The sequence below is a fragment of the Vanessa atalanta genome, chromosome 7 (assembly GCF_905147765.1).
Source record: "Vanessa atalanta chromosome 7, ilVanAtal1.2, whole genome shotgun sequence".
NCBI lineage: Eukaryota > Metazoa > Arthropoda > Insecta > Lepidoptera > Nymphalidae > Vanessa > Vanessa atalanta.
Window position 1 is genome coordinate 4070631 of NC_061877.1, and position 26478 is coordinate 4097108.

Here is a 26478-nt window from a genome sequence, read left to right on the forward strand (position 1 = left end):
CGCGTGCCAACTAACTAATTTAATCAAAACATGGTTTATTAAACCGTATTCGGCAATAACGCTTCGTCTCGACTCTTTCTGTTTCTTTCTTAAGTGGACTAAATAATTGAATTACCTCAGGCAACGAACGGATGCATTGAATAATAAAAAAGCCATTCCTATGTGGACAAACTGGTTAGGTTCCGTACTTTAAAATATAGACTAACAAAAATGAAAAATCTTAATTAAGTCAAGCTAAAGTCTATGTATATTAGACAATAATTCCGAGTTAAAATCCGAGCAAGCACAACTGAATTTTCATGTGAAGTTTACAGCGGTAAAGGAAACACCATGATCTAAATTTGCTACATGTATCAAACAACCTACATTGGAGCAGCATTATGAAGAAACCTCCAAACCTATTCCCCATAAACGAAAAGAGCCCCGCAGTAGGACATGTACAGGCTGTTACTTTTGTTACTGAAATATAGTTTTTTTTTATGATAGATGATAAAAAACGTCGAATTGAAAAACAAATAAAATTGTATATAATTAACTGCTATCCTTATCTAATGCTGATTGGTTATAGAAAATCTTGTGGAAATTTGCAAGTTTTGAAGCAAAATCTGACAAATTTTATCCTACGTAGTTCACTAAGATTGTTGATTTAAGTCACTAACTTATTACACTACCAACGCTCGGAGTCTATTTATACGTTTATTATTATTATCATCATTTTAGTTTAAATATATTTATTATTAACGAGCTTTGTGTAGGATCGAAAAGGTTAACGCACTTACTGGTTATTCTATCGCCCAACAGCAATACTGTGTTGCGGATTTAGTGATGAGAGAGTGCCAGTATCACACACAAGGGACATCATTTTTGATCTTTTTGTTGATGGTATATTGGTAGTCGAAGTGATTTTTATTTCTAACAGTATCATTAAATATGGACGAAAGCCATTTTTTACCATCAGTACGATCATGTGTCCTCGATATATACGACTACCTGAAACTAACACATAGCACATAAACTGTCAACACTATTATACCCCATCAGAGGGTGAATTAAGAAAAGTAGCATAATGTCCTTCGCCGGGACTCGAACTATCTCGATACCAAATTTCATCTAAATCGGTTTAAGCATGAAGAGGTAGCAGGCGAAGTTACCTTCGCATATATAATATTGGTATAGATTGAAAATTTAAAAATGTCTTTGATGTAATAGAATTTGCAATGTACTTCGTAACATTCAGGAAAGATGGATTGACTTGTCGGAGCTGGTTACCCATATGGTGTATATAATAAAAATTGTTATGGAAACATGATATTTTTTATTTCTAATTGAAAAAACATTAAATACTTTATGGTTATATTATATATATAGAGCTAATGTTTTCTAATTTTAAATAAAAAAAAAATATCAAATTACTGGCGTAGTATTTGTTGTTCTGTACAATAATATATAATTGCCTTGGCTACCTTTAGCTCATTAAAATGTGTATCTTGTTTCCAAATTGTTGGCTTCATTGCCGGCCGAATTAATTTTGTACATTAACTCTTAGTTTGTGTAACCCCGTACCGTTTGCTCTGATTTGTTTTTGCTACATTGTTTATTATCCTTAACTTTGTAAACAGTACGTTCAAGTGAATGATTAGACGAATACCGCTTTTCATCCCACGTTTTAGATTTTAATTTATAAATTACTGACATTGAACCATTAATTTTTAATTTTATTCATTATTTTTTTAAAGATGCTGTTATGTTCAAGACTTTATTTGCTTGATTAATCTTAAGAAATTACTTTAAATTTATAGAATTTGACAGCCAAAATAGTAAACGGGGTAAATGGGTGACAAATTCACCCTTAAAGTATAACACATACATGCATTGAATTTGACATTAATATTTTTTATGTTGAATAAGTATTCATTAAAAATACCCTATGGGAGTGAATAAGAGGATGCATGTATATTTTCTTTGTATATAGAACTATAATTTACTAAATAAATAGTAAGTGCTCTTAGTTCCTTCGTTCTTATACATAATAATATCCAAAACGACAGTAAGCATCAATAGCGCAATGGTTTAAGGGCCGCAAATCGATGTAATATGTCGCAAATTCGATTTTAACTACTTGGACTATTTTCGTCCTTCGTAAATAGCATTTCATATCAGCAATTCCTCATAATGGAACACACAGCTATCATTTTTTTTAAGTTGTTAGGTCTGTTTGACATTATGGTTGGTAAAAAGTAAATCTAAGGAAGATTTGCTTTTTAGTTATGAGACTATTTTCTTACTAACTCACGACTGGTGATGCTAAAGCAAATAATCTTCTATAACGTTCAAGCTATCGCCATGACAATTGATTTATATAAACAGTGAGGAAAAAACTTAACGGATTTTGCTTGTAATTGTCAAAGAGTTAAGTATAGCTTTTGCAATTTTTACAAAGTTTCTAATAATAATATAACACAATAATAATAGTTACACAACTATTATTATTGCGTTATATTATTATTTTTCGTTTCTGTAATTAAAATTAATAATATACATGCGTTTAATAATATGTATTATTGTAAAAAATTGTTAAGCGGACATTTAGTTAAAAACTTTTTTCTCTATTTTTGTCATCATTGATGTGTGTGATTTCATACAAAAGCAGAAAATATCTAAGAAATATTTTTTTTAACATGGACGGACGTTCGTATTTTTGCTATATTAATATCGACTCACAATATTATTCCAATAAAACAGATAAAAACACTGCTGGGTACTGGTAAAGTAAATTAAAAAAAAATCTTGATAATATTAGCATCATCTTATTAATAGTCTATAAGCGATCTTTTTCTCGTGAAAACGCCCAAAATTATTTCAATACAAATAAAATGTTTAGGTGTTAATGCCGTTTTATAGATTTAGGTAGAGACAAATATTCTTTTGTTAATCTATGCATAGTTGGCTAAACTGAGTGACGTTAATCCAAGTCTTCTTTTGACTTTTAGTTTCGTGTAAATTTGACAAAGACAAACTACTTTTAAGGTAATCTCTTGTTAGTGGCAGCTTATGAACAGACCGATGTTTATTTATTTTGTTAATTTTCTGATGTTCAGCATTACTCGGACGTATTTAAGTATAAATAAATATATTATAAATACGAAAGTGACTTTGTTCATTTATTTTTGTTCGATACACTTACCAATCTTAACTACTCAACGGATCATCATGAAATTTATCATACACATTGTCAGAGGTAGAGAAAATGGCATTGGGCATTTTAAACCTACCCCTCATAAACATTATCGCAATATAATGATATTTAAATAGTATCATATAAATGAAAGTTTCCTTTCACGTCCGATTTTTCGATTAGTCGGTCTAGAGCCGTATTATCTATATTATTATTATTTATGTTTTAAAAATCAAGCTGCTAAGTGTTTTCTAGGTTTTTAAAATTACTAATCTTAAATACAAAAATAAATACTTGGTGGTAGGGCTTTTTGTCAGCTCGTCACCGTACCTACCCGCTCACCATAATTACGTTCTACTGCCAAATATAATGCTCGTAGCTCGTATTCTTTTTCTTTTTCCTTCCATCTGTTTCCTTACTCTTACTCACCCTTCTATTTAAAGCCAGTGTAACTACAGGCAAAAGGGACAACATCTATGTTCCCAAGGTCAGCGAGGCACTGATAATTAGAGAAATCATTAATATTTCTTACAGTAGCACTGTCCATGGGCCCTTTGCTATGATTTAAAAAATACTAATGACTAAGGATAAATTAAACAGACAGTATAATTTGTACAAAACGTGTGTCATAATTTATTAATGTAAGCATAATTTTATCTAATAAAAAGGCATGTCTATTGTTACGCTCTCATTATTTAAATTACTCAAACTTCACAACAATTTACTTTACACTATAACACTTTAATTTTCGACGTTAGGATTTTAATTATAGTAAAAAAAACACATACTATTTATAATATTTATTAGTTAAAATTTCTTTCTAGTTTTAAATCTAAACGGAAAGAATCAATTGAAATACTAAAATATTTTAAGGATATAGTTTGTGATTTATTAAAGTATCGTATATTTCCGCAATGTATTTAAATCTAAATAACTAAAGTCGGTAACACTATTAAATTTGTTTAATCATAATAAGTCCAAGCTATGATAAGAATAATAATAAATTAATATAATGTTCGTATCTATCGTGATTATGCTGTAATATGTATATAAATTTGATGTGTATATATGTAGCTTAAACTTGAATACAGAGACTTGAAATTTCGAAGAGTACTTTGTATTAAAGGTATTTTATTTTATGATGGACGCTCCAATCTTTACAATTTTCAACGTTACTACATCAACCGGTTCTAAGTGACATACTTTAAGCAAACCAAAACAAATGAATATTGTACATTTTTATGCAATGAGACAACCCTACATTTTCTAAAAAAACTAATTTTATAAGGTTATCATTATTTTTTATTAATTATTATTTACATAAGTAAATTGATAATATATGTACATATATAGGATAAGATTAGTTACTGATTTATTTATTGGTTCCATTTAATAGGATCCTTATTTAACCGGTAATAATTATTAAATTAAATTAATTCCTACCTAATTTTTTTTTGTATGCTATTATTAATATTTTCTGTTTTGCTTTTATTTTTTATCTTATTTTTAAAAGAAAAAAGTGATTTATTCTTGTCGTATTGTTTCAGATGAACCAGGGTTCAGCGGACCCATAGAAAACGTGACGGCGCCTCTGGGCCGGGAGGCGATACTAGCGTGCACCGTACACAACCTCTCCACGTACAAGGTGCCTATTATTCGCTATATTGAGGCCCCTCGATACTGCATGGGTGGTATTTAGCCGAAATTCACAGGAAACCATTGAAATAAATTTATTGTTGCAACGATATGAAACAATTGCAGGGCTTAAGCACGATGCTACTCGCATTTTCGTTTGAAAAGATTTATTTTACATTACGTAAATTATATCGTAGAATATTGTATTTGTTATTAAAATGCTGATAAGCTTTTTTCGAAATTAATTTCAATGAAAATGTAATAATTATTTTATAATGCATATATTTCCTGTAAGTGATAAATTTATCAAGATTTATTTTGAATAATATGTTAATTATAAATTAAAACGATTTATGTGACATTGTAAAATTAAATATGTCATGCGGTTAATATATCAATGATAGAACAGCTATAGAATGTCCATTAAACCATAGTACGAACTGAGGCAACGAAGTTACTATTAAGTTCAATAAAAGTTTCCTAAGTACATACGTGTTCTTCGCATCACAACTTGCATCTCAAATTCACTAGCAAGGCATTAACATTACGTTCAACAGTAGAGTGAGTACAGATTATGTTCAAACAAGGCTTAAAACTAAACGACGTCACTGAACTAAGTTAAAAGTTAGCAGCTGTTGGTACTTTGTTCAGAAGATTTTATTGATATGTTAGTAAAGCACACGTACTCATACTGCAACTTAGTAGTTTAATTTATATTACATTTTACGTTTCGGATATCCGACAAATAAACATACTACGAATATGAATATAATTTTGTATAGATTATGTCTGTTGAATTGATTGATTAGTTATCTTTTATTATTTAATTATCTTTGTATCATATTTAAATGCAAATGAGTATACAATTTATTACGTCAAAGTAAAACTAAACTATGTCACTCATATGTCATCCCTATATCTTGAGAAATGACTTCCAGACTATTGGAGGATTAATATATGTAGACAGAAAAATATTGTACAGCAGAGACCGAACACGTATAGTCGCACAAAAGCCAAAATAAAATGGTGAATTGTTAAAACAGTTATATGTCTAATTTTTCTATTCATATAAATGTATATGTACATATTCTATAATATATAATAGGTTAATCATAGTATATTTCACTATAATTTATAAAAGTTTGTATCGTACATCGGGTGTCACAGCTTCATGTTATCAAAACATTTAGACACTCGTGTATATATTGTTAGAGTTATTTAGAGCATAAATAAACTTCTTATGATTTGTGAAATATTAGGTAACAAGTTATTAAATAATAATAAAAAAAAATGATATAACGAAAATGTTATTTGTTCCTTTTTAATCTTTATATGAGAATAAAATTTAGGACTACAAATAAACATATATACGTTTAATATTTACCACAATATTTCAAATCACATGAGTTGGAACTTTTGTTCAGCTGTAGAAACGTAAATCATGGAGTTCGATCGAATACATTTTTAAGCATTAAATTGAGTTTATTTTTCTTCCGCATTTTGGAAACCCTACTGGGTGTAGTCTGTGCTCTGTAACTAATTCTACGTAGGCGGGCTTTTTACCTGAACCGTGTTCCAATTTCCAAGTAAGCAAAAACGTACAGATTTTTAACGCTTTCGAAAATAGTACAAGATAGCTGTCTTTTGTAAAGAGAATACTAAATTGAATTTGAGTTCGCTTAATATATATTTACTAAATAATAGCCATAGTACTAGCTCGTAACACAAAGAAAAAAATCCTTTTTTATATTTAGGAAAGCGCGCTCATTATTTCGAACATTTTAATTCTACTGCTAATTGGGGACTTACAGAATTTCTTTCAAGATGTTCACGGCGTTTTTTTTTTTCACTACGTTGTAATGAAAGATATATTTTAGCTTTATGCAAATATCGGATTTAATATCATTCATGGTGCATATGCAATTTATGATAATATTTTATATAGCCATTTATCAAGGAAAGGAGGGCGTGCCACGGATATCCGCATACCTCCAGTTGTGTTTATTTTGCGACTTTTATGACATTAGCTTATATTTTTGTTTTATTTTAAAGGAAATCTCGACAATATTTTTTAATTTATAATTTTTTTTCGAATTCTAGTTTTCTACTAAAAAAATATCTTAGAATATTAAAATAGTTCTTTTCTCAATATACTTGAAGTATCTACATTGTAGGTACTTCCCTTTCTTAGATATTATAAACTTTAAGGGTTTTCAGTATTTTCCTGAAAAATACATTTTATTATCAATTGTTACCCCCCTCTACCTCTTTCATATAAAAGTAATGTGGGGAATGAGACAGTTATTTTTTTTTGTTTATTTACCGATATTTGTGATTCATCGTCTTGTACCACAGCTCACAGCTCAATGTAATTGGTATTCGACAAAAAGATGTTTTTATTTTAAGCATACAGTCAAACAAATTTATGAAGACAGTTATATGATATTTAATGTTTTTTTTTCTCCAGGTTGCATGGTTAAGAGTTGATACTCAGACAATACTAACCATTCACACGCATGTGATATCCCGAAGCAGACGAGTCGGTGTCACTCACAGTGACCAGAGAACTTGGTTCCTACACATTCGAGAACTGCGAGAGACGGACAGGGGATGGTACATGTGTCAGATAAATACAGATCCAATGAAAAGTCAGATTGGTTACTTAGATATCGTTGGTAAGTTTATTAGTATCAGTCATTACCTATTATTATTGTTTGTTTCGTAACTTTTATTTTTGAATAGATTTTTTTTATCATTTTTAAGAATCGTTCTTTATAAATTTGCATATGATCCATTGGCTTGTCATATTACGCCCAACACACTCGTTTAAATCTATCGTCTAATACAAGAAAGATCAGTATTTATTTTGTTTATACTATATATGTATGTATACGTTTTTTTGTTATACTTTTATATTTGAGTATGTATACTGTTATGTATTGATATTTATTAATTATCGCCTTCATGGATTTGACTGGCAGAAAATGCCTTCAGGCATTAAGTCCGCCTTTTGTTCCATTTACTTTGTGCTGGTCAATATTTAAATAAATAAAATGAAATAAGTTAAAATTATTTAAGTACCCATGCGCTAACTTTTTATTCCATTATTATGTACAATATAGCCATGCTACTATTCTACTGTAATGGTCCTTTTCAAAAGTGAGGTAGCGTTTCAAGCTTGAATAAAATTTTGGCATTAAATAAGCAAATATAATTCGTCTTCATTGAATAGAGATTTTGGTCCAATTTTGATTTGGTTCGATGAACCTAAATGCCGCCAAAAAATTATGTCCCTTGTGCCTGTAGTTATAAAGGCTTATTTACCCTTCAGAACGCAGCATATAAAAAAGCTATGAATTGTGGTTTGGCTGTAGAATATCTGATGGGTGGGTAACCTACCTAGAGGGGTATGTGCAAATCCCTTCTACTAAGTGCACAGTTTACTCCGCAACGAAATCTGAAAAAAAAAATATCTTAGAATATTAAAATTATTCTTTTCTCACTATATTTGATCTACGTTGTACTTCCCTTCCTTAGTATTCTAACGCAGTAATAAAGTATTTAGAGAAACCAAACTGTATACCACTTAAAAAAGCTGCACAAAAAATAATACGGTTACCCGTTTTCTTGCCAAATTATTTTAACTACCTGCACAGCTAAAATTGTATTTGCGTATCATATTTTCCTGCTACATTTATTTATTTCGTCATAAAGTGTAAATCAATAAAAATCTGACTGAATCTTGTATGATAATTTGATATGTTTATAAATTTAGTACCCCCCGATATATTGGACCGAGGTACGAGCGCTGATCAAACTGTGCGGGAAGGGGCCTCGATCAGTTTGACGTGTGCGGCCACTGGTTCGCCACATCCTCAGATCACGTGGCGGAGGGAACACTCTAAGCCCATCACTGTTTCAGACGGGGTACAAGGTAAGATCGTTGAAGACTTACAAAGTAACTAACAATAGTATCTTTGTAAGAATATCCTTGTAAGGTAAGGGTTTTGTAGTCGGTTGATTTCTTATTAGTAGATAATTAACAAATTGAAGTGATCGATTCACGAAGTTTAAATTACTATTATGTATGTCCCATAAATAGGTTTCAGTAATGATAATTACTTACATAACTTGAAGTAAGTATGTACATATATACATAAATTTAAGTTGTTATAACTTTTGAAACAATCAATTGCTTTGGGGATTTAAAGACTAATCGGTATTTGAAATACAGGGAGTAACTAATTTACTGTAATCTTTTACTCATTTTGACGATTGCCTAGAACATACAGACTGATAGCATAGAGAATAAAATTATTGTTTTGGTCTTCCTATCTCGCAAATGGCTATATTAATTAAAAATAAGACTGACAACACTGGTTTAATGTATTACTTTTATTCTATTCTATTACTATTTTCGTCTTCGGATCATTCGATGGAATATGAAAATTGATTTAGTATTTTAACTATAATCTGAATGTTTTAATCTCATTGGCATATCTAGTGAAATTTCATGAAAATTAATTATATGGTTTCTACGTAATGTATGAATCACGCAGACAAATGTTTCAAATATTACTTGAAATTGAATTTTATATCAATCTCAACTCAAACTCAAACTCAAATTCCTTTATTCAATTCAAATTAAACACTACCACTGGTTCGGAAAAAGAAAACACCCTGACCTGAGAAGAACCGGCGAAAGAAACTCAGGGTGACTTTTTTTTTTACGTCATATTAATTATATACATAATTGTATATGAGTAGAAACAGCCAGGAGGCGATCGTTTCATTCCCAAGGTGTGCTATCAAACATAAACTCACTAATTGTATAGTAACCTTTCACACACAAGCGTTCTTTAACAATTTTTTTAAATTTCGCAACAGATTCAATATATTTTATATTATCTATGATTCAGCATATTTTCAGTAGCATTTCGTGTTATAACGACAGGAATATAAATATGTGTAAAAAACAAGTTTCCGGAAATTTTTGTAATCAGTCGTCTATTATAAATTTTGCTGAACGTCTTTTGTTAAAATCGTTTAAAGTTTATTGTTTAATCTTCATTAAAAGTATAAAACCTTATTGCCGCCACTAGTGACAGGAAGATTGGTTCATTTTTTGCCTTGAGGATAGGAATATAGCGATTTAAAGGAGAAATTTAGTTAGAATTCTTGTCATCTTTTCACGCGGTCATGATTTGTATTGTAACTTTTTTTAAATGTACATAGTTAAGGCATTAATATTAATAATTCTTAAATAAATGAAGTTTCTGCCTTTAAGCTGTTATTGATGATTTGTTTTTTTCTAAGAGTAACAAATCTTATCTGTTATGGCTCTTACTGCCGCAATGTTTGAGCTTAACTCTCTGTGACTGTCCAAAATTATTTGAATATCATGTTTACTCACGTGAAAATACGTCCGTAAAATTTAAATTTATAAAACAAAAAGTTTGTAAATATAGTTAAAACTACGTATATAGTTAAAAGTAAAAGTAAGAGTTTTTAAGGTGAAGAGTACTTTCCTTCGAGGAGAAGATTTGAAGTTTATTCCACCATGCTCCTGTATAGCGGGTTGATTTTTGTGTATACACCATGTAGCAGAAATTCATTGAAATAAGATACATGCAAAACGAGATTAATTATAAAAACAAAATTAGCACATGAAAATTCAGTGGAGTTTGCTTGAGTGAACCATCATCGGTAAAGATGCATGGATTCTAATAACGTTGCCATTTGGACTCAGATAAAAAAATTACAAAGAAATAAATTTGAATAAAAATTAAACAATTACTTAAAAACGTATTTTATATCATATGGTTTCTGTTAATTATTTTTGATTTAATAAGTTACCTTGTGACAGTAGGCATCTTGTCTAATTAAAAATAGTTTAATACGTAAGATAATTATGTATTATATAATAAAATGTGCTTAAAACAACGCCCCCATCCTATATCTTTTTTAAAAAAGGAATTTAAATGATGTGATTAAAAGTCCAATATTTATTAACATTTATTGATTTAATTTTAGTTGCTCTAACACTGCATTAGATAAATTAAATGAAATTTAAATTTAGAATTACTGTAATGTCATTCAAGATAGACCTGACATATCGGTTTAATTTCAGTGTCGTCGCTTGAAGGGCCAGTTTTAAATATAAGTCGAGTAAATCGACAGCACGCTGGGGCATATTTGTGCATTGCTTCAAATGGAGTCCCGCCGACGGTGAGCAAGAGGATAATGCTCACAGTTGAATGTAAGTGTAATATATTAAATGGAGATAAGTCCCATCTTTAGGCAATCTAACTGATTTCGACCAGGGTGAAAATATTATTGCGCATAAGTTATTTGACTCTTTGGGATGGCATTCCGATACCACCGGTAATTCTTTTCTCACTTTTCGTGGCTCTGGAGTTTAATCATTAGCAATCTTCTTTATTTTTGAGGAGAGGGTTAAGAGTATAATTCATTAAGTTGCTCCAATGCGGGTTGGTGGATTCATATTTGGCAGAATTTTGTCGAAATTAGACACATGCAGGTTTCGTCGCTATGTTTTCCTTCACCGCGTAGTACGAGATGAATAATTAGCACAAATTAAGCTCATGAAAATTGAGTGGTGCTTGCCTGGGTTTGAACCCGCAATCATAGGTTAAGATATACGCTACCTAACCCCTGGACCTTCTCATCCCTTTACAGAACACTTAATACATGATTAATACACAATTTTTATTCTGTAAATCAGGATTGGATCCCGTTCTCGGTTGAAACCAGGAGCCGGATTGGGCTATTAGGATAACCAGCACTGTAATCCATTGTAGTAACGAACTTGTTAATAAATTTATATGAATCAAGATAATATAAATGAATCTTCATTTTATGTTTATCTTACAATGATTGTTGCTTTGCTGTACAAATAAGATAGACATTTTAGTGTGTTTTAGGTATAAATCCAATGGAATAATGCATTAGTACTTTTACATTTTTTCACTTATTTATCTCATATTTTTCATCAGTTCCGCCAGTGATTGTGATAAGAAATCAACTGGTAGGCGCATCGCTCGGCACAGACTTAGTGCTGGAATGCGAAACAGAGGCCTACCCGAAGCCAGTAAGCTACTGGAGTAGAGATAACGGTGAAATTGTTCCTATAGGTAAGTTATTACATTACTAAGTTTCAAGGTTCGAACTCATGAATGATTTATTTTACGCTTGTTTCTTTATTGACTGTGAGCAGATCATATGGTAAGCTTATTGTGAATTAATTTGACTTAAATATCGGGCTAAAGGAAGTAATAGGAACTTGATAGAATGTGCCCAATTTGTTAGGTAGTTACGTGAGTTTCTTTATTAACATCAATTATATTCGCTCATTCGCTTTTCATAACGGTATAAAAGTCATTACAAACAAGGCAGGCTATTATTCATAGTAAGTGGAGCTATTTTGTGATAACTTTTTTCTCGCTGGAAGTCACTCCTTGAAGTAGGGAGGAATGTGCGAGTCGCCAGTTCACAGGACGCCTAATGCGCCCTAGTACCCGGGAATACCAAATAATAACCAGCAGTATCCCCTTCGTCTCTTCAGCGGGCGCCACGGAATCGGTTTCGCGTGCTACCGTGACGAAATTCTATACTAACTAACTCAGCGTAGCCCACAAACATAAATTGCATAGTGATATGCGATATTGACTGTTATGATAAGAACATTTAAAGGATACACATATCAAAATCGTGTAACACCGTCCGTTAAGTCTATATTCAACAATTCACGAGTGAGATCAGAAGTGAGTTCTTACAATAATTTATATTGGCTAATCTTCATTAAGCCACAGTTATTCTTTTTTATTTAATTGCAAATTTATTAAAATTATATATTGAGATATTATCTTTATAAAATTACAGTTTTATGAAATATCTAAATACGTAAAACATATTTCACCTTGTAGATTATTGTAGAAGTTAGTAGTTTTAACAAACTTCAATTGTTATAACTTTAAAATTAATCAAAGGATAACTTATAAAACTAAAGTTTTACAAATAAACTCTCTGTTTATATGATCATTAAATAAATTTAAATTAATAATTATTACAAAAACATTACGAAATCATTAATTATGTTCAAATTTAGATTATCATTGTTGTGTTAATTAATAAAAACTACACGGAATTAAATCAAAATTTTAATACGATCATGATTCGAAATTGAAATGCAATTAATTGTTTTAATGAGACAATTCGAATCAATAAAGGTGATTCCATCGTTAAGTATATGAAATAAAATTTCGATGACGTCAATGAGCAAAGTGATTTAAGTATTTTGTGATAATTAAATGTCACACATTTGACCGGAGAATTAATCATGGAACGTGGATCGATTTGAATTATAAAATCTTCAAACATTTGTGTCTTATTAAATAATGCGAATCCGATTAAGGTAATTATAAAGAAATCGGTGAATCAAAATGTTATTCGGAACGTTAATTTATATTTTATATTATTTGACAATTGATTGACCAAAATTTTATATTATGATAATACGTGAAAAAAGATGTTGTCGTCATTTTTTGGACCGAAATGCCTTATTTTATTATTTGAAAAAAGAATAGGAGTATAATTCAATTCACAATTATCAATATAAACATACATAAACTTCTACACTACTTCCACGAATTATTCTTTTTCACCTTATTCGTCACTTGTGGTAGGAAACACTGCGATTTAAACAAAAGCAACAGCTTCTAAATCTGCTGGACTCCTTTCCTTTTGAGGAAAATGTTCGAATGAAGGCTTATTCCATCACGCTGTAACGATGCGGGTCGGTTTCAAATGATCCTAAAGATCCTCACGATGTTTATCACGAGATTAATTATGAACTCATATTAAGTACATGAAAATTTAGTAGTTTATTTGCAATAATAATCCTTCGAAAACAAAAACATTGGCAAAAATATGTTATATATAATTCATATACTTGAAGTCATCACTCAGACTTCCTATGTTTCTCTTTATAGTTTGAATTTTAATTAATTAATTTATTTATTCATAGGTACACAAACAGAATACAATTAGAACATAATATATTAAAATTACGGACTAACACAATTTTGAGCTAGATTACATTCCTAAGCACGTGTACACGGCATGCTCATAACAATTATATATCAATGCAGTCTGGTGCTATTTTTTATAATGATCAAAAACGAATAAATTACAGTAAATATATAAATTAAAATAAATTGAAATTATGTAACATTAATACTTAAATTATCTAAATAACATTGAATATTTATTACTATTAAACTAATAAACTAGAAAATAAAAAAATGTTGAACTGATATTGTATTGCTGATATAATTAAACATTTTTATCTAGGAGGCGGTTTGGAGCCGCAAAAGGTTGCTGGATCCTTTCGGTCCATATTAAGGCTGCCAATACGAAGGGTAACGACCTCAGACTATGGAACATATAAATGCGTCTCTAAGAATTCACTAGGAGACACCGAAGGAACTATCAAATTATATCGTAAGTGTCACCAGAACATTTATTAAAATGAACTTTATTGTAGTAAAAATACGTATGCATTTTCAAAGATTTTTTTTTTGAGAAAAAATTATTTAATTTTATTGATTAGTTTTTTATAATTTAGACTATTTTTTCATCCATAAATTTAACTGATCCTCATTTTTATCTGGTCATCTGTAAGTACATTACAAAAGTTGCATAAGCCTAAAAATTAACTGATATTCTTAAAAACAGCTGAAACGATTTGATAAAACTCGGTAGTACTGTTATTTTAATAAGTGAAATAAGACTTAAGAGGTTAACGAGCTCCCGAAACTAACTAGAACTTTGTATGAATTTTACGCGTACGAAGTCGGGACGGTGAGCTAGTGCTAATTAAATCTGATATAAATGCTATTTTAATCGCATATCTAGACGAAATTAGATTTAATAAATCTTTTGTATAATATAAAATAAATATTATAGAATATTTTCAATATAATTATAGAGTGTTTTAGTATGTATTTCTGTAAAAAATATATGTTGGTATTAATGATTTGTTACAGCTATGCAACCACCGGCGATGGAAAACCGAAACGGTTAGTATTAAACATTAAAAAAAAATGTGCGTTCATTATCAAAATTACACGGGTTTGCTTTTTTTGTATAATTATTTCCGCTTGGTATTACAATTTCACTAATAACATTATACTTGCAAATATTTTATCAACCGTCTCAACCGTCAAACCGTGTTTATAAAATATCGATCATCGACTTGTATTAAATTCTAAGTAAATAGTTTATTATCTATTTAAATAAGCTGTTCATTGATAAGCATAAGCCAAAGCCTGAATTGGGTCTTTAAAAAAACAAAAATTGTGAAATTCGATACTTTTTTGAATTGTTTTTTTTTATCGAGTGAAAATTTTAAAGTACAACGTCCTTCGCGTATTCTGATTGGTCGATTCTTAATAGTGACGTGCTTGTGTTTAATTTTTAGTGTTTTAAGTCTTTTCACTGTAAGATGACTTATGACTATTCGACTGCTTACTATTCTTGAGTATATTTATAATATCACTGAGTCTATTGGTGGTAGGGTTTATGTAAACACGTCTAGATAACACTCTCTCATCACATATTGAACCGCCGAACAACAATACTCAGCATTGTTGTGTTCCAGTTTGAAGGCTGAGTGGACTGATATAATAACAGGCACAAGGGACATAACATCTTAGTTCCCAAGTTATGCATTGGCGATGTAATGGTTGATATCTGTTACAGTGCCGATGTCTATGGGCTGAGGTGACCACTTACCATCACTCATTAATATTATATTAGTGAAGACTTCATGTAATAGTAATGCCACTAGAGTTCTAACAATAAACCCGCGATAAGCTCGTGTTTATATAATTAAAGGCGTGAAAATTCAAATATTTATGCAATGAGAGATGAAAAGGTCACGACATACAATGTCACGTGCAAGACAGAATAATTATACCTAATAATACGTTATATATTTACTTGTTTAGGGTATGTTTGGTTTACAACTAAGATATTTGGGCTCTTTAAGCATGTATCGATTGGTGGACGGGCTCTAAGCAAGTCTACCTTGGAAGGTACCACCCACTCATCATATTATATTCTACCGCCAAAGAGTAATACTTAGTGTTATTTTTTCCGATTTGAAGGGTGAGTGAGACAGTGTAACTACAGGCACAAGGGACATAACATCTTAGCTCCCAAGGTTGGTCGCGCATTGGTGTTTTAAGGAATGGTTAATATTTCTTACGGCAATATCTATGGCCGATGGTGACCAATTACTATCAAATCAAATCAAAATACACTTTAGACAAGCACTTTTGAATCGTCATTTAAGTGAAGCTACCAGCGGATCGGAATGTAGATTCTACCGAGAAGAACCGGCAAGAAAGTCAGTAGTTACACTTTTTCAACATTTAAAAATAAATACAATTACATAGCTCGTCCACCTACCTATTTCATAAAATTCAGTAAAATCTTGGTCGTCTTCGTCTACCAAGGAAAAGGTTTGAAGCGTACTCCATTAGGTCGCTTCATATAAATGAGGTACATTCATTATCCGATCCGTCAGCAATCTTTGGTTAAAATTCATTTGTTCCACTGTACCATATCGATTTTTTCAATAATACCCGTATAAAACTTTATCGTTTGTTAACAGTTATCCAAAAGCTAAATATCGTAGCAGGGAAGACTTCAGAAAGTACCCCATTTGGCGCACAAGGTGAGTGTCTTATTATAATAAGAAAGCGTTTAAGCGTTAGTAAGATACTCTTAAATGGAATCTTGAAAGCGTTCAGCATTTCCTTAGTTAGGTCTAATATTCAAATAAATGTTTTGAAACGTTGATGAGTAAATATTAATAATGTTATAATTGTTTGGCTTGTGTTCCGTTCCTTAAACTATAAATAATAACTGATTATAAATTGAGAACCACGTGATTAAAGAATCTGATAAGTTATATCCCATCAAAAACATAAATGTAAAAATGAGAGCCAAGTTAAATATTATGATATATACCTTGGTTGTTGACTTCAACGACAAAAGAAGTGAGATCTAAATTTGTGCCAAGTTAAATAGTCCTTTTTGAAATTTATTTATAACTACATAAAATATAATTTCTTCTTACAACTTGGGATAATATATTGTTGCCTAAGGTCTGACTTGGCTAGTTCTTATATGTTTATAAACACAACTTGTAGTTTGTGTTTAGAATAACAAATTATAACTCAGAACATCTAAGAAGAATGGAGGACAGCTCAGTATTGCTTAGTTAGGATTAACGTACATTAAGAGCTGAGATGGTCCAGTCACTAGAAAACATGAATTTTAACCAGATATTGCGAGTTCATATCTAGACAAGTACCATTGAATATTTGCGTGCTTAATTTGTGTTTATAATTCATTTGTAAAGGCTTAGAACTTACGAAGGCTATAATATAATTCGTATATGAGAACTAGCCAAGTCAGACCTTAGGCAACAATATATTATCCCAAGTTGTAAGAAGAAATTATATTTTATGTAGTTATAAATAAATTTCAAAAAGGACTATTTAACTTGGCACAAATTTAGATCTCACTTCTTTTGTCGTTGAAGTCAACAACCAAGGTATATATCATAATATTTAACTTGGCTCTCATTTTTACATTTATGTTTTTGATGGGATATCACTACTTTTTGTATATAAATTATTAGTAGGTACTTATTAATAACAAAATTAATACCAAATGGTTTTTGTTAAGCTATTCTATTTTCCTACGTTTACGGGGTATAATTGTGTTTTTTTATACGTTCTTATTTTTCTTGTAGGTACCTCTGAAATGTTCGAGTGAATTGCCCATTCAGTGTCCGGATTTTTTTCGCGTTTTCTGTTTATACTTAATTTGGCCAAGTCGGGGCGGTATAACGTGCGCAGACGGTTGTACTCTACAATAGAGCTCTCTTGTGTCTTGATTTGACTTGGACCTAAATTGATAAGATGTACTCTATCTAAGGTTTTAACTCTGGAGAGGCCAACGTAAGCCTGCTCTTTTCTTAATATAGAGGAGCCTATGTCGAAAAGAGCACCGTCAAGGCGAAGGCCTTGTAATTTGTGTATAGTAGTAGAATATGCTAAGCAAATAGAGAATTGTTTCCTTTGAACATATATGTACATTACTTAATATCTGTAACTTGGTTTTGACTTCTAGTTCGCAAATTAAATTATGTTTAAATTGAATTGAAATTTTACGTGCGCTATTGCTGTTGTCGACGTCCCCAATGTACCTTCTCTATTTTTTCATTGGACCCATTCACCAGTGCTTTGCTGACATCAGCATGCTTGCTCGATACTGTTCTTCCAAGCAATAAGGATCCCCGTTTGTAGCGCTAGAGTACAAACTTAAATCATTCCAGTTACGATATACATACTCTACTACAGTCTCACGAAATCTATTTTATTGTTGTATACTAGTATACTCAAACAAAAAATATGCAGTCGAATAGACTAGGCAGCTTCCATCGGAAGGCATTGAAATAATTCTTATGAGCGCGGTTGCCACTCGCTCAGATACGTCCGCGTTAAGGTTTAATTGCAACGCTCCTTTCCCGCTCTTCCGGCGTCGCGTCGCGCGCCGTGTACCGAAATGCCTATTATTATTATTTTTTTAAGTATAATTATTTTGCACCATTGATGTGCGCTAAATGCTAGTTAATAACGTAATAAATACGAAAGTCGGCTATACTCATAAGTACTAAAACGGAAATATTTGGATTTAAAAAACATAAGGGTGGTATTCAACTTGATATATATACATGTCAAAACCTTAAAATCCACATTAAGACCGGCTGTCATAAGTTTTGATTGCTGGTTCTTACATCATTTTTTTTATTACTGTTTTTACAGGAACTAAGTATATAAGTGTTCCTAATAGACCCAATAAAATGAAAAATTATAATAAAATGATAAAAAATTACCAGTTTCAGATTTTTTCCTTTATATTGGCCTAATTATCTACCCGCATGCCAAATTTGAACTTTCTAGGTCACCTGGAAGTAGGATATAGTTTTGATCTATAGGTCAGTCAGTGATAAAAATGACGATTTTTAGACATTAATATCTAAATAACCATTTGAGATGCATTTATGAAATTTGGAACACATATTTATCTCGCGAGTCTCAATATATGAGCCAATTTTGACACATTTACGTCAAATAGTTTTTGAGTTATGAGGAGGTCAAAAGTGGCTCCAAATGGTTCGTGTAATATTACACACGGTGCTGCTCGCCAGTTCTGTTACTAGAACTTGGCTGACACGCTACCGCGTGTCTAGATACGTTGCTTATATATTTTTTACAGATAAAGTTATCATAATATTTGGTTACGAATAAATTTATTTCGATACAAGATTGAGTAAAAAAGGTAATTTTAAATTAAAGTGATTCATTGAAAGATATTGTCTTTAATATTGATAAAGGTTTGTGTTATATAAAAATTAAAACTACTTCAAAATGTGACAAATTAAAAATAATTGTACCTAATTATTTATAGTGATATTCTATAAAAACTCACGACGTGTCTCCATCTTGTAATGTTGTAAATCAACCAACCGTGATAGGCTATTTTGATCCGTGTATCCTTAAAATGTTATAATTATTAAAGACAATGTCGCTTATTACTTTTTGATATATTAGCACGATCATTCCGACGTGAGTTTCGTGTTTGTTCTCACAGAATAAGCTCTGTCTGGTCTTTGTTTTTTATCATACTATTTTTGCAACGAAGTTATTTTACGCGGCTTGCAGTAGAGTAAGTAAACTGGGAGAAATCGTCACGTAAGAACAGGCGATCTTTCCTTCTCTTTCTATATGGTTCTTTATTTAAACTTATTTATGGTTATAGTTTTGATTCACACGGGTTTTTTTTATAAAAAAAATGTCAATGTAATTTAATTATTCTCAAAGGTTGTTAATTTATTCTATTGTGTCTGATATTTAATACAGAATATGTAACGAACGAACGAATAAAGCGAACTTTTTTTACTGGAGGTTTTTTCAGAGTAGAGAAAGTTTTTTTTTTTAAATATTTTTTTCATAGTAATAAAATCACAAAATGGCGGTTTCAGTTTACAAGTCCGTTATTTAGCCAAACATGAAAAAATTATTTACATAGTCTCGTAATCTTGCTCATTAGCAAAGAATAACTTGGAAAAAAAATCTTGTATATATTATTTAATATAATTAGTATAAAGAAATTTGCTTAGAATATAATGTTTTCCTGTTTTGTTTGAAAACAAGCGAAAAATTACATGTTAAAAGAATGTTCTCGTTCGTCGAATATTTTATTTAGTTTAACAATACAAAACGGTCTAATTAAGAAATTATTTCAGATTTCAGGTTACAGGACTACAATAAGGGCGTTTTGAAGGATACCTTTTGTTACACTTCGATGTTTTTATTTATTATTTTAATTAACGTAGTTATACATTAATTAATACAGACGTCATTGTTTACAGTTTAATAATTTATAAAAAGCTGATAATTTAAAAAAAGGAATACATATTAATTATTTATTAAAAGTATTTAATTAGATACTTGTATACAATATACAGAAATTATTGATATTCAAAGAATTTGATCAAGCAGAAAAATAACGTTACAGTACCTTCACACTTTGAAGTATTTGAGGAATATAAAATAAAATAGAAGATACAAATAAAACATATAATTAATTGTCTCATATTGAACATTCCAAATAATAAATAAATAAAAGTTTATAAAATCATTATTTTTAATTAAAACTAGATACAATTATTAGTATTAATTACTGATTTACCGATTTTTATCATATTTTCTTTTTGTTCAACACGATACAGAATATATAAGGCATATCCTGATGACGAGTATTATAAAAAAAGTTTTTTATATATAATTGGGTGAGAGACAACGAACTGACGATTTGCGACATAAATTTAATACTAGTTTTGTTTAAATAAATAAATACATTTACATGATAATGTATTTATTTATTTCACTTTTTGTCACAATAAATTAGTTCTTCATTTATCAAAAAACCTTATATACACGAGTTTTGTTTATAAAAATTAATTATATATCTATCATAGTACAATATAAATAAAACATTATATTATACAGTATTTAAAAAGTATTATATTTCTCTCATAGTATAAAAAAAAAAACTTAGTGATATTAATGACATAAACTATTTTGTTACTGTAATATAGAAGACGCTTAAATAGCTTGCTAATAATTAGACTATTAAAGACATATCGTAATTCAAAGACGATATGATAATAATGTAAATTATTAATCTGTAACAAAATATACATAAATAGTCTAGGATATATATATAAGTATAGACTGAGTTCAATATTTAAGCATGTAATATAAGAGGCTATTAGTTCATATTTTTGTGTTTAAGGTCCAATATAAATCAGTCGGTAGACGTTCAATTATTTTAACAAAGGCAGAATACCTTTTGTTTGCTGGCAACGAACAATCGAGATTTATAAACGACAATTACTACATAATTTTAATTTGGATATATTTCGTTATAAAATTATTTGTACAGCTTAAATAATTTCTTACTGGAAAAAAAAATTATTAGGCTGTATACTTTTGAATCACGAAAAAGGATTAAAAAAAAACAAATGTGGCTACAACACACAACAAACAAAACTGGCTAGTCATTTATGACATTATTTTTTTTTTATTTTATTAAGATTTCCAACAATTATTTTTAGCTTAATAAATTATTCCTTTATAAGTACAATTTATAAATATAAAATTAACAATTATCGCTTTCAAAATAAAATGCTTAATGTCATTTACTTATTACGAACGTATTTATTTTATGTTATGTAAAGATTTGATCACCATATTCGTGATTTATTTTTATTATATAAAAAAAAATTGTGATTTTACATTGATTTCGTTATTTATTTATCATAGCTGCTCTAAAGGGATTTATATTCTGCATCTGTGGTATCGGTAAATTAATGCAGTGGCTTAATGCGCTTATTTTGCCAGAACCTACACGTGGATTCCTGCCTTTTAATCCACAAAACAAATGTTCATCGATAATGTTGTCTTAATTAAATGTTCATCGATTCAATGTAGTGGTAGTTTATTTCGTATATTTTATTCGGATTGGAACTGCGAAGTTTTCTTTTGTATTTTGACGTTCGACTGCACGAGTTTTGTTTGTCTACCGCCATTTTGTTTTTATTGCTTTTATTAGTACTACAATGCTGTTTGAATACTAAAAAGTGAAATGGATGTAGACTAAAAAAACCCGTGATATCGATGTCGGAGGGCGCGCCGAACACCCAATCAGCTTGTGCTCACGATAAGTGAAACTCCGTCAGAGCATCGCTCGTAACAAAACGGCGAAAATATGTAATATATGAAATTTATAAAATAAATATAGTATTTATTTGTAATGTATAAAACTCTCAATATAATTATGCCGTCAGGTTTAACAATGAAAGGGTATTGAATAAAGACCTCCATAACGATGTACTAGTCACTTGAAACGACAAAGAACTATTGGATGTATAAAAACAGATTTAGGTTTGTATTTTATGTTTATAAACAAAGAGTGAATGTATTTTATTTATAAATTAATATATAATTTATTTTTACGTCATAACTATGTAAGGATTGATTTTTAATATATTAACAATCTAATTTCAATTATATGTCAATTTAGTTAAATGCGGACCACTTTCGCTGAATAGTAAAAAAATAATAAAATAGTGTATAAATAAAAAATGTATTTTTTTTTTATTTCTTCCAACCTAATCATAGTCAGACAATATTTAATCTGATTAAAAACTTTAACCCAAAATTTATAAATAACAGAAATCATAGGTGACTGTTTAATTTATAGAACAATTCTTTAGAAATATTTGCTATTTTAGGATATTAAAGCACTTAAAGAACAATGAACATATTAAAACAATGATTGTGATACTTAACTAAATAAAATTATGTATAGAAATGATATTTCATAAGTAAATATAATTATCCAGCAAAAACGATTACAGCACCCTAAAATTCAAATAAATATGTCTACAGTTAATCGCAGTCGGAATTGCAGTCCTCGCTCCACTAAATGGCCCAGTGGCTAGAACGCTTGCATCTTAACCGATGATTTCGGGTTCAAACCCAGGCAGGCACCACTGAAATTTCAAGTGCTTAATTTGTATTTATAATTCATCTCGTGCTCGGCGGTGAAGGAAAACATCGTGAGGAAACCTGCATGTTTCTAATTTCAACGAAATTCTGCCACATGTGTATTCCGCCAACCCGCATTGGAGCAGCGTGGTGGAATATGCTCCAAACCTTCTCCTCAATGGGAGAGGAGGCCTTTATCCCAGCAGTGGGACATTTACGGGCTGCTAATGCTCCACTAAATATCCTTGAAAGTTTACTGACGAGTAACTCTTCTTGGATCATTGCAATATTTATTTTAATTTGAAGTCACGATAATAACTCGTTACTACTATTAAACGTTTAATTATATTTAGTGTAGTAGGTACACGGTTCTAACTCGTGTATGAAAGTGGATTTCTGTTATCCCAAGCTAAATACTCGACGAGTAACACAACACGGGTTTTTATTAAATAACAACAAACTTCTAAAATCTTAACGAACACTTAGCAGGCTTTCCGAATTGGTCACAGATATTTGTAAAAACAACGTGATATCGGTTACTTAAATTCCATAAATAATACAAAAGGAAATTTCAAACCAAGTTCGGTATTGTATTTGTACCAAATGATGCAATAAAAAAATTGCCTTAAGACACTTGCAAATGACAATATTGTATATTAATTTATTATTATATGATTGCAAGTATTTACGAGCATTTATAAGTATTTTAAAAATATGTCATAGTTATATTTAAGAACTGAACAGCAATCAGAAATCACGCTATCTTACATACTCGTATAAAAAGTATCTTAAACTAGTAACTACGAATATAATGACATCAAATTAGAAAGTTCACTAAATGTAAGATTCGGCAATATTTTTGGCTCCAGCTTAATTTGGTGCAACTGCTAAGATCGTTAACTCATATACTATAATATTATTAAATAAAAAGGTTTTTATTTTCCGATTACGTTTGCATTATGCAATATATTGTAACTCAATATAGAAGATATTTAGTCAAATAAAACCTCTTTATTATTCGTCAAGTTGGTATTTATCCAATGAAAGAATATATAATTAAAGCGTTTAATTCACTAGTATGTGATATAGACGGGTTCTATCGACAAGACGTACGTACATGAATCGAATTTGAAGATATCAAGTTAGCTGACGGTCTGTCAAGCATACGGTAATCAACTTAGGTAAGCGCTGCTTACTGTAGTCCCTAGTGTGATATTATTTGATAATCAGTACTAACGACGTTATCATACTAATATTTGTTTACGTATATGTAAGTAAAGTTTAGTTTTGTATGTTTATCTTACAATAGTAATGAAAAGAGTAAATAAACCAGACAAATTAATTAAACTATATAAATACAGATATATAGTATTTTGAAGAAGTTTGATAAAATGTTGTTGCATTCTTCTAGAACATTCAATTCGTATATGAATATATACTTGATAGAAATTATGATAAAAATATATGTTATAATTGATATAAAACCTTAAAACCTCTAATATATAATTAAATATGAATAGGAATTTGTCGTTAACGTTCTATTATTGCTTGTTTTCATTATGTCTTGGAGAGTATTATCGATAAATTCATCTAAAGCCAGCTCCAGACTTCTATACTGGTTCGAATTCACGCATCAATAATCTTGCGTACTCAACGTGAAAAAGGTGTTGCAACGCGAAGAACTGACAATCGTTGATTTTTTAATTCAGGTTAGTTAAATCTGGCAAGTACTGCTTAGTTTTATCCGCTATGTTTCTGATTATAATTTACATTGACCTTGACGAGTAAACAATTGTAAGAAAAACTACAAGTGTCGGATGTAATTTTGCCAGATTACAATCAGATATATAAAATGATATAGGTATACAAAAATACAGAGCAACACGCACCGGAGCAGTTTGGTGGAACAAGCTCCGAACCTACTTTTCAAAAGACATTTACCAACAGTTTAACTTTTCAATTCTATTAGAGTATTTAACGTGTCATCAACAGCGTTACAGTACAAAAAAGTATAAATGTGTGAAAGACAATTATATAAATTTTGCTGTATTACCATAACACACACGTCTGCTAAGTCACTATACAGTATCCTATTATTTCGTGGATTATATATGCGTTTGTAATGGTAGACTAAACCTTGACCGTACTAAAATTTTCATCATCTAGAATAGAACCTGCAAAATATCATGAATTTTCCATTCCATTTAACAAAATTACATAATTCAAAATTGTTTTACAAATTACAAGCAGTTATTACATGACCATATAAGTATACATTTGGAGAGTTTCCAGAGTACTAATAATAGTCAATTTGCTTCCCTACGTTACCCTCGTAAGATACGGAAGTTATGAAGATAGTAATTGGTTCGGCTTGAGGACTATTGTAATTCAAACGAAGTGATAAAGTTTGTTATTTTATCATTTAATGATCTGATAAAATATATATTGCTTTTAAATTACTTTACTAACTAATTACTGACTGCCTCGTTGGTCTAGTGGCTGGCTGATAAGGATGCAGTTCTGAGGTCTTGGGTCCAACCCCAGAACGGGCTAATACAATTTTGTTGTATTTTTCCTGTTTAAAAGCTACTTTCCATTACTATGTATCAAAACGTATGTAAAGCCGTTGGTCCTGGTCTTTCCCCATCGTTTTGGATTGCTGTTAACAAAAAAGAAGGATTAGTGAGTGCACTTGTGTTTGTGCTTACATACAAGCTTTATAAGATCTGCTGCGTAGTTCAATTACGAGGGAAAAAGTCTCGAAAGGAAGACAGCCATCTACTTCCAAAATGTTACGTCCCCGCGGGCCACCGCTTCTACGTTTCGGGTATTAAGAGTACTCAATATATCCTGTAGTGGACGACCCACCCCGAAACCAGTATGGAGCCTCAAAAGTGCTGAACAAGACGGGCAGCGATAATCTTCCTAAAGAGCTTGCCTATTTCATTTAGTTCAGGTTTTAATAGGACCGTATGCTGAAGGCGAGAGAAGAAGCCCCCTTTCAGCAAAAGACCGACGGATTCATTTACGGTGCTGCCCATTGGAAAGACATTTGTCAAACATTTTCGAAGGAAATCTCCAGAGCGTGTTCCTCCTGATGACCTGGAACCTCACCTGGACTCGTCGAGTTCTTCTAGCCCTCAACCGGACGAGGGTTAGCTTTTTTCACCAATTGCAAAAACATGAAATCTATGCAATAAAATAAATACATTTAAAAAATAAACCTGTTTTATTTCTCGCTATTCACAATAAAAGAGAAATACATTAACAATATTAAAAGAGTATTTAATTATTATTATGACTTTAACTTTATCTTTAAATCCTTTTTTTGTTTAATAGTAACTTTGTTAAAGAAAATAAGTATAATACAGTTCACGGTAAAGGACTTCCTCCAGAGATGCAAAATTTTCAAGAGGTTTCTTCAATGTCGACTGCCTATATTATCTGATCGAG

General features: G+C 30.5%; 1 protein-coding gene across 1 annotated transcript in view; it reads left to right on the plus strand.

Annotated features, from left to right (window-relative positions):
* Window positions 1-20341, plus strand: part of LOC125065257 (lachesin-like) — a 34505-nt gene extending 14164 nt beyond the window's left edge. The window contains exons 3-11 of the mRNA XM_047672773.1: window positions 4723-4820; window positions 7278-7485; window positions 8586-8744; window positions 10941-11069; window positions 11827-11964; window positions 14183-14332; window positions 14878-14910; window positions 16509-16571; window positions 20217-20341. Coding sequence (XP_047528729.1) covers window positions 4723-4820; window positions 7278-7485; window positions 8586-8744; window positions 10941-11069; window positions 11827-11964; window positions 14183-14332; window positions 14878-14910; window positions 16509-16571; window positions 20217-20317 — 1079 coding nt within the window. The 3' untranslated portion in view covers window positions 20318-20341. The remainder of the gene's footprint in view (window positions 1-4722; window positions 4821-7277; window positions 7486-8585; window positions 8745-10940; window positions 11070-11826; window positions 11965-14182; window positions 14333-14877; window positions 14911-16508; window positions 16572-20216) is intronic.
* The last annotated feature ends 6137 nt before the right edge of the window (window positions 20342-26478 follow it).